A 9,821-nucleotide genomic window follows, 5' to 3' on the forward strand; every position below is an offset into this window, starting at 1 on the left:
GACAAAACAGAGAGAGAAAAGGGTGGAAAAACTATGGATTTGTTGGTGTCAGGAAGAGATGTGAGAAAGGAGGGATGACTTCATATTTGGCATTTTGCTGTGGCTTGTTGGCTTTTTTGGTAAAAAAAAAAATCTTTGTTCAGGCATGGGTATGATGCAAAGGTTACATGTTCCTTCTGCAAAACTTCTGCTGCTCCTGAAGAAATCCTTCTAGACTAGCCATGAGAGCTAAGCACAGTCCAGTGATTCATGAAAAAACCTTGCAAAATCATGGAGAACCACTGATTCCTTGAAGTTTTTCCAAATATGGACTGCAGATTCCCATTCTGCAGTACTTGCCCATATATTTGATTTCAAACAGGTCTTCTGTGCCCATGGATTGACTGAATTCTGCACACTGTCCTAAACTGTGCCTTCAACTGAATTCAACTACACGAATGTTATCAGAGCTCCCTCAAGCCTTCATGAGCACCATTTTGACCTCCAGTGGTCAAATTTGGGTTGTGCTGTTGAGGTTTAAGCATTTGACAATCTGGTCACCAGCTGCTGCGAGTGCTAGGAAGGACTCAGGTGTTCCAGCTCATGAGAATGGATCTTCATACCAGCCAAAGACTGTTCCCCATTTTCACCTTCCTATCATATTAATGACTCTTCTCTCTGAGCTTTCATTTCCACCTGAGAAGCACTGGGTAAAACCTCCACTAGCAGATAGCACCAACACAAGGAGGTTTCAAGCATCTCCAAGAGCAAAGGCCTGCATGGTTCCCAAAGAAAGCTGTGGGGAGGCAGCAAGAGTGCTGATGGGCACCAGCCCAGCTGCCAAAACGTGCACCAGCACTGAACACTGGAAGCCTGGAGGAGAACAAGTTCCACTCTGCTCTGGAAGATGAGTGTTTCTGCACACCCAGGGACCACAGGCACAATGAGCACGTAGTGTGATGCTCAAGAGGAAAAGAAGCCAAACAGAAACTGAATATAAACTGTCCAATAAACAGCTTGTCACCAAGGGCAGAAGGTGAAAGAGAAGATTTTTTTACTCTAGAAGTTAACTATCTGAACCCAGAGCTCCTGAGTGTTCCTAGGACAATCAAAATATCCCCAGTTGTTGTTTAAATTGCTGCTGGTCCTGTGCTTTCAGCTGGCAGTGTTCAGAATGACCAGGGAATTACAACAGCACTAAAATGGGAGGACAGCAAAGATATGCACAAGATAAGGCCAACTTTTTGGAGCCAGCTGTGGAAATGCCAATGTGATCATTAAGAGCTTTTTCCAATTGTACCTGCTTCTTTCTCACACACACACTGGTCTAGGCTGGGGTGGGGAGTGGGGAAAAGCTCTCCCTTGGTTAGGAGAGCAGCTGAGGGGAGCTGTGCTCAACAGGGCTCCCTCACTCCGAGTTTCCAAGTGATTGGATTTGCTCTGGGTTGCACAAATTATCTGCAGGAACAACCTGTGGCTATCCTGGGCAGCAAGCCTAAGGGAATACCACAATCACAGGCCAAATGCTGAGATACACAACAAATGTCAAATAAATCCCATTAGAAAAATACCTGCCAGCTGCACACACAAGGGACACAGCAACTCCCCTCATTTCCATGGGGAAAAATCCCTGCCTGCATCTTATGGAGTCCAAAGGCCAAACCCTTTGTTTAATCAGTTTAATTTAATAGATGATACCTAGCTTCTTTTTTAATTATGGATGTAATTGTGTTTATGGGAGGCAGCACCTGCTCCTTTGGCCCCGTCCCTCTATTCCTGCAATGCTGATTCATGGATGCCAACACAAGAGGAGTACCTGGGTGTTCTTTTTCACAAGAAAAAGACATTGGCCTTCACACAGTGCTTGGCTGCTCACAGGGCTGTCCCACATGTCTCTGCCACAGAGCTGCCACCCCTAGAGCCACTGGGACTCCTGTGGCCACTGGTGAGCGAGACCAAAGCTGGGACATGATCCAAAAGCCACCAGGGTTTGGGATAAAAGGGAGTTAGCTCCTCTCCTGCCAGGAACCAGGGCACAAGATGGGTGTGGAAGCGCAGGTTCAGCCTAAGAGAGCAACTCTGCATTGATTTTCAGAAGAAGACTGAGTAAAAGCCGTGACTCCTCAAAGGACTCCTCATCCTCACAGCACTGAAATATATGTGTGTATATATATGTACAGTACATAGTTAGATTTATAAGGAAAAACCCCCAAATCCAAGAACTGGCCACCAAAAAACCAGCCTGGGCACTGCAATATTGTATTTGTGCCCCAAGATGATGTAGGAGAGCCAAGCAGGGTGAACACACAAGTGCAGAATGTTCCCAGGTGAAGGCTGATGAGCACTCATCAGTGACTTCTCTGTCAGGGTCAGGAAGACTGAAAACTGGAGAGATAGATTGCAAGTAATACATAAGGTTAGATCACAATGTGATAGCACCAGGAGAAAACCTCCAAGAGGAGTTTCTGTGAAATGTTTGGGTTGTTTACTGTAGGGTAAGAATATTGAAGCTGCTGTAAACTTGGGCTGCATGGGACAGACTGAGCTCTTCAGGGTCTCACTGCTGCTCTTTGAGCATGTGCCATCAGATGGAAAGAATCCTTTGCATGGGACAATGCACCATAAAATCACAGCTTGTTGTATAACTCAGTTTTACATACACATAAACACATACACCTCCTTTTTAAAGAAAATATTGTTCCATTGGCACCACCGTATCTGTATTTTTTACTGCTAAGGCAGTGGGAATGCACCAAAAATGAGTGAAACTCTCTAGATGCACATATAAAACATACATACCCACGCATCCAGGGAGCGTGGGCAGTGCTGAATACCTGGTTAACCCCTGAAAACCACTTCCAAGGGCTATTTCTCCAGAATATTGTGGTGGTGATTCAGTGAGATGCTAACACTGCTTATACTTAGTATTTCAGGTGTAACATTTACACAGAAAAAACAACGAACCCCCCCCCCCCCACACACACAAACAAACACCATGAAAATAGTATGAAGTTTGTACCTTTTTCTTTTTTCTTGATGCAGGCTTGAAGAACCTGTCAGTCACAACCATGATTCACATAAAACAAAACTAATGCTGCAATAAATTTCTGTTTCCAGGAAGAGGAAAAGCATGCATGCTGGTTTGAAACACAGTGGGAATATTTCAAATTCGAATTTGAAATATTCCCAAATTCAGCCCGCTCAGCTCTGTGGTACCCAGGCTGCACACAGTGCTTACTCGAAAACATCACTCTTTAGCCACATCCTGGCTCCTTGCCACCTCCATTTCCCAAGCTTTAGTTTATATTTGTTGAAATCTTTGAGCAGCAGTTCCTACAGACCACCTTTAAGAAGTCTGGGCAACTGCTGAGGTGATCAGTGCACCTCAGACCCTGCTCAGAGGAGAGAGCCTGGGGAACATTTGCATTCAGGGCTGGGAGCACCCCCAGCCTGGCCACCCACCCCAGGGTGAAACTCCCGCCCCGGTTTCCAGAAAAACACCTGCTAAATATCATCAAACACCGCTGCTGGAGTTACTGGCAACACAGGGTGTCCCAAGAATGGAAAAGCAGCATCAGTAAAGGGTTTTGCTTCCCTGAAGAAGGCTCCCCATCTCGGTTTATATAAACAGCGTGATGGTTTTACAATATGAGGAAGGAAAAAAGAAAAGAAAATAATAATAATAAAAAAAAAGAAAACAACAAACCAGAACAAGACAGACGATACCTGTTGTAACTCCATCTACTGTAAGACATGTTCCTGTTGCTGCTGACACCATCCATCTCCGGCTCGGCTACAGCGCTGCCGGCATGGCTCGGCTGCCGCGGGCAGGGCAGGGCAGGGCAGGGCCGGGCGCTCACACACCTGCCTGCGGCCGGACCCGCCCCGCCGCCGGGGGCAGCCGCCTCCGGCCCTGCGCGGCACGGCCGGGATTCACCGCCCCGCAGCGGCTTCGCATCGAGCTCTGCTGCTCGGAGCGAACCACTGCCGGTGCCGGGGAGGGAGGAGGACGAGGAGGAGGAGGGAGGGATGAAGAGAAGGGGAGGCTCCCGGGGTTCCCGCCGAGGGGCCGGACGCTCAGAGGCAGCGGCAGACGCGCAGGTAACAAACGGGAGCGCGGCTGCTAAAGCCGCTTAAGGGATATTCGGCGGGGCTGTGCTGAGGAGCGCGGCGGCTTGTGCGCCTCCTGCTCCGGCACACGCGCCTTATTTATTTATTTATCGCGGTTGCCACAGATACGGATCCATTGCGCTGACATCAGCCGCCTCCCACCCAGCGCCGGGCCCGGGTCTGGCCGGCGTGCTGTGCCGGGCGGCGCACGGCTGCCATGGCTGCCCGCCATGGGGCCGGCAGCGCCCGTCCCCTCAGGGCCGCGGCCTCGCCGCCCGCTGCGGCCCCTGCGGCTGGCAGGGGGTGGGCAGGGGGCACTCGGAGTGCAGAAAAACGCCTTGCACTCCCATGTTCAGTCACTGGCTTGCCACAGTGCATGGTCCCAGTTCACCCAGGGCAGGGGTGTGAGAGCCCTCCAGCCTCGACGTGGCTCTACCAGAGCTGGGACCGAAAGCCGAACCATCCTTCACAGCTCCTGCACACACATCCCTGGTGGAGACGGCAGTGTCCAGTGGCAGGGCCTGTGCCGAGCACTCTGATGGTCACATCCCTCAGCTGATGGCAGCACAGGGCCTGTGGTGCTCCCAGGTGCCCACAGCTGCCCAGTGTTGGGAACCGGGACTGCCGCCCAATGTCCCACAATTGTGAGGCCTGGCTGCAGTGTCAGGCAGAGACAGCAGGATCATGATCCCATCTCCTGCAACACCACAGCACATGGGGCTGCCCAGAGGGCATGACCACCCCTAGGCCAAGGGAGATGCTTCCAGAATCAGTGCCATAGTCAGACCCAGGGCAATGCAGGATAGCTACAGACACACAGACAGCTGGGGGACTGCTCTCAAACCTTTCCCAGACAGTCCCAGCTCTTTGGCCTGTGCTAGTATCTTCTGGCTCCTTCTATCACTGCTTGGCAGTCAGGTGCCCAGCCCTGCTCTTATGTGAAAGGTCTCTCATAAGAAATGTATAAGAATCCCAAGGATGCATAAATAAGGACTGGAAGGGACTTGAGTGAATCAGGCCCAGTCACTCATCTCACACACTACTGGTATCTGATGAGGGTTTCATGCTGAAGGTCCGGAGGCTGCTAGCGAAGAGCTCATAGAGCTCCAGAAAGCAGCTGAAAGTCCTGGAGTTCCTCCCTGCTGACAGAGACTTCCCATTCGTAGCTCAAAGGTATTCATGGACATCAGTCAGCCAATTGTTCTTGCACCGTTCAGTTCCTTTAGTTCAAATAAATTAATATCTGCCATTACTCTTTAAATTCCCAGTCTTTATTTTCAAAGGGTAAATAGACCAAATCCTCAATCCCTTTGCATCAGGACAGGCAGAACAACTCCAAGAGCTTTTTCCATGTACCATTTTTAACCCAAATCAAACCCTTCCTGAATATGGGTGGTATTTGGCCATACTTCTTTCAAACAGGGAAAACATCAAACAGGGTTCCTTGGAATGGCAATTAAAGTGCCCAGACCTGAACCCTGCTCCTTGTAACTGCATATACCCTGTTGTTGATGTGATGTATAGACAGTGCATTCCCATTTATCTCTTTTATTATCCACATGGAGTGACCTGGATGAATTGGACCATCTGGAAAGCAGAGTTAGTCACAGCCCATCTCCTTCACCTACCTGCTCTGCTCAAACTGAGGCATTTGGAAATGGGCAAACTGAAACCATTTGCTTGTCTGTGGGATTACTTGGGCCAACATTTTCCACATGGGAGCAGCTGAAAATCATCCTGATGAGTCCCTGCAGCCCAGAGAAGCCTCTGTCAGAAACAAACCTCTCAAGGCACATCAATAAAAGCAAGGAGCACAGGTTGTCTGCTCTCCTCTTCACATGTCTCATTTAAAGTGTAGCTCACTGGCACCTCAGGCTCCTTCTCAGTCATCCTGGACCAAAGCACTGAGCAGGAGAATGTCAGCCACGGTGGTTCATCCTGACAGTGCAAACACAGCCATACAGCCAGAGCTGTCTTGTCCCAGCAGGCTGAGGCAGGTGGGATGCAAAGATTCGGGGCTGACCCTGCTGAACCTCAGGGCAAGCACAGCCTCTATAGACAGGTAACACATCAAAACCAACCCCCCTCCCCCCCCAATCAAATTTTGGCAGAGTAGTGCTTGGAGAACTTGCCTGTGCCTGCCTCAGGGGACCCCTTCACACACATCCTTGCAGAAGAGATGCTCCAGAGTAGAGCCCAGTGTGGTCACCACTGCTCTGCTGCAGGTAAACAACAGCTTGAGAGTCCTCAGAAAAATACTCTGGGCAGCAGCTTTAGCCTCCTGGGACACAGGTGTCTCCCTGCTTCCTGCTCCTGGGTGACAGCTCCCTGAATGCTGTCTCCCAACCCATCTGCTCAGGAGTATGTTAATTTCTTGTTTCACTTACTCAAAACAAACGCTAGTGACTGACAGTGAAGCCTTTGCCTGTGATGGATTGTGAGCAGCTCCAGGTCCTGCTGCTGGGCAGTGACTTTGCTCTGTGAGTGTCCCAGCTCTGCTCCTGCCCCTGACCCCACAGCCTGCATTGCTGGCCATAGCACTTCAAAGATGAACTTTTCAGAAAGGTTTGGATGGCGAAGCTGGGGCACTCATGAGCCCGTGCAAGGGGCAGCGACACAAATGAGATCCATCCTGGAATTCAGTCAGAGAGAAATGGTTTTCTTGTCATTCAGATCCATGCTGGAATTCAGTCAGAGAGAAATGGTTTTCTTGTCATTTGCTCTGCTCCCAGTGCTTCAGGGCATGTGTCACCATGTGTTTGAGCACGGCTGCATCCACACACATCCAAAATGAGTCACGTCTGCTCCCTGCTTCCAGAGATTCCCTCTGACCACTGCAGATGCAGGGACATCTCAAAGCAAGCATGTTTAATCCGGGGGAGCAAGGGCTGAGCTTCTAGGTTACAGCATATGAATGCTGGAGCAGTAATAACATTTCAGTTCTTCTTTAAAGCATTGAGGAGCTGCCCCACAGACTCCATCCCAGTGCCAGCTGGGAGAAAGACTGGAACAGAGCACTGAAAATATACAAAATCTTCCTTGCTTCAGGTGTTCAGAATAATGAACAAATGACAAATGACTTTATCACCCAAATAAATGTCATCTGGAATACTGGCCTGAGCTGTTGAAATACCACAGAAATTAAACCAGCAGCAGGGCTGCAGCAAACAGGCTGTTGCTGCATTTCCCTGCAGACAAATGGCAAAGTACCTGCTGAGTCACTGCATGAAGCCTAACAGGTTTAACAGTGCAAAGTAAGAACACAACCTAAACTCCAGATTAGATATTCTAGAAACACTCTGGGTTTTAAGCGTGCTTTTTGGGCATGCCCACTCTGCGATTATGTATATATATATTGTATCAACAGGACCGACGCTGCCCCCACCACCCCAAACAGTTGCTCACAATGAGATTAGGAGTCCTTCAGCGGCGCTAATTAGTGCTGACGCAAGCAGGGATTTCTCCGAGCCCTCGGGGCTGCTGCCTGGAGGTGAGGATGCTCCCGGGTCTGCAGGCGCTGCCCTGCCATAGAGTAGCCCGATAATATCCCTGCCCTGCTGCTTCGACAAAAAAGTTCCTCCCTCTGTCCTCCCGAGGGGCTGCCCGGGTTCAAACGGCGTTCTGCAGGTGAGGAGGTGGGAGGAGAGCATGGATAGGGGAGATTCGGTCTCCTAAGCACCATTGTAACAGGGTTTTTCAGAATGCCACTGTCCCATGATGTGAGACACCCCCTGCCTCCAGCTGGGGACAGTGCCAGGGTGACATCTGGGGCACCAGTAGACAACTGCAGCCCAGCCTGCATGGCAGCTCCAGAGGAGTCAGGCTGGCTTGAACAAAACAGGCCAGTTCTCATTTGGTAACCAGACTGGATTCTGAGACAGCTCCAGGAAAACCTCCAGGAAAACCAGTTACAAACCTTCTCACACCTGGACAGTGCACTCTCCTGCAGAACAAACACCTGGACCTTGCTTAGGAGGAGATTTGGGCCCATGGACACAGGAACAGCACTGCAGAGCCTGCATCCCCACAGGAGCTCTGCTGCCTTACAAGAAGCATGAGATGCCTGTGAAAAAAGCACTACACAATTTTAAAATTAAAAAAAATTAGACAACAGCACAAAAGGCTTGTGGAGCAGCTTCTTAAAAGGAGGAGAAACACGCAGCAATGGGACAGGCAGTGGTGACTCCAGGACACCCAGCATCCCTGCTGGGGACTCCATAAACCAGTGCCTTTGATGACATAATGCTTTATGCAGGGAACTCAGGAAGGAGGAACGTGCCTGTCTGCTTTTCCACTTTCCCTCACATTACCCTGCCAAAGTAAAGCTTATGAAAGTTGGGCTTAACGATTTTGCCTGAAAAGAGGGTATTTACATCCTTAAGAGCATCTGGCATAATTCTGTATTTCATCTTCCTTTCAAAGGATAATGCAGCTTCTAAAAATTCCCTCCAAGAGCCATTATGATTTTATGCTGCTCCTGATACAATAAACAACTTCATTCGTCAGGCTCCAGGCATTTTGCAAAGAAGCCAGCATGACAATTTACATCTTGCAGAAAGGAACCTGAAGCAGCACAGCTTTCCTAGCAGCAACCAAGACAGCCTGGGAGACACCCACACTGGCCCTGCAGCCTCCACACTGCAATGCCCCTATTCCTACACAGCCACAGGGTGACCCAACCCTCTGGTAATCTTCTGCCTGGAAGAGTTTAGAAACCTGGCCGTGCCACCCATGGCGGTTTGAAAGTCCCAGTATTCACAAGTGTAAGAAACTGGCTCTGTATTCATGAGAGCTCAACTTCTTCCTTATTTTTAAGAGCAAGAAATTACCATATTTACTATATGTATATATATATATATATATATATATATATATATATATATATATGTATATATATATGTATATATATATGTATATATATATATATGTATATATATATATATATGATGTGTGTATGCTATACTTGCTCTATAGAAAATACTATAATTACTAAAGCAGAGGAAGTCCACAGCAGCATGGGTGCTGATCTGTATTTTTTTAGCAGGCTCAGTCTCCCTCATGGACCATATTGCTGAAAGGACAGTGTGGTGGTTTCATCCATCTGTACAGTGTGAACTGCTAAGGCAATCTCTTGGTAATTCATTAGCTCTTTTCATCCTCTACTCCTCTCTGAAATATATCCTGATTTCTCACATGTACAGAAATGGTGGGACATAAAACATAAGACTGTGCCAATGGAGGAGTATAGTGGCCTTCTGTCAGGTATTGCTTTGTTAATCAATAAAATTAAAAAGCTGAAATATAAAAATTGCACTGACAATTTGGAGTTTGCCTTGTGTTAAAGAAGGCACAAAGCAGCTCTGGACAAGGATGCTCCAACCCACCACGTTCCCCTTCTCTGGGACACTAGCAGCCTCCCAGTGTTTCCCTCAAGGCTGCAGCAGCTTGTGTCAGCCCTGAAGCCCCTCAGGAGCCAGCTGGCAGTGCCACTCTTTGGGAAATTCCAGTCCCTAGCATCCTCCTATCCATGAAAGAAGTCCTGAGCTTCACAAACCAAAATTCAGGTCCAACAAAACTACAGTAGTTGGGTTTTTTCCAACTTATGCTCCAGGAGCAATGGCATCAGCCCCAGGTGTTAGCAAAGGTGTTTTAAATCCCTGCCCTGCACTGCATGTGTTGTTCCCATTCCTGTTCCTCCCTGGTTCCTGCTGGATCCAGCATTCTGAAGGAAA

General features: G+C 48.8%; 1 protein-coding gene across 6 annotated transcripts in view; it reads right to left on the reverse strand.

Moving 5' to 3' along the window:
* The window catches only part of TUB (TUB bipartite transcription factor), a 145,193-nt gene extending 141,117 nt beyond the window's left edge, over window positions 1-4,076 (reverse strand). For 3 of the 6 annotated variants that reach the window (XM_036384718.2, XM_036384716.2, XM_036384719.2), the window contains exon 1: window positions 3,706-4,075. In XM_036384718.2, coding sequence (XP_036240611.1) covers window positions 3,706-3,761 — 56 coding nt within the window. In that variant the 5' untranslated portion in view covers window positions 3,762-4,075. Of the gene's footprint in view, window positions 1-3,705 lie in introns of all 6 variants that reach the window. The other 3 variants (XM_036384717.2, XM_036384713.2, XM_036384715.2) reach the window with 2 other exon arrangements.
* Window positions 4,077-9,821: the final 5,745 nt, after the last annotated feature.

This window comes from Molothrus ater, chromosome 6 (genome assembly GCF_012460135.2).
Source record: "Molothrus ater isolate BHLD 08-10-18 breed brown headed cowbird chromosome 6, BPBGC_Mater_1.1, whole genome shotgun sequence".
In the NCBI taxonomy this organism is placed as follows: Eukaryota; Metazoa; Chordata; class Aves; order Passeriformes; family Icteridae; genus Molothrus; species Molothrus ater.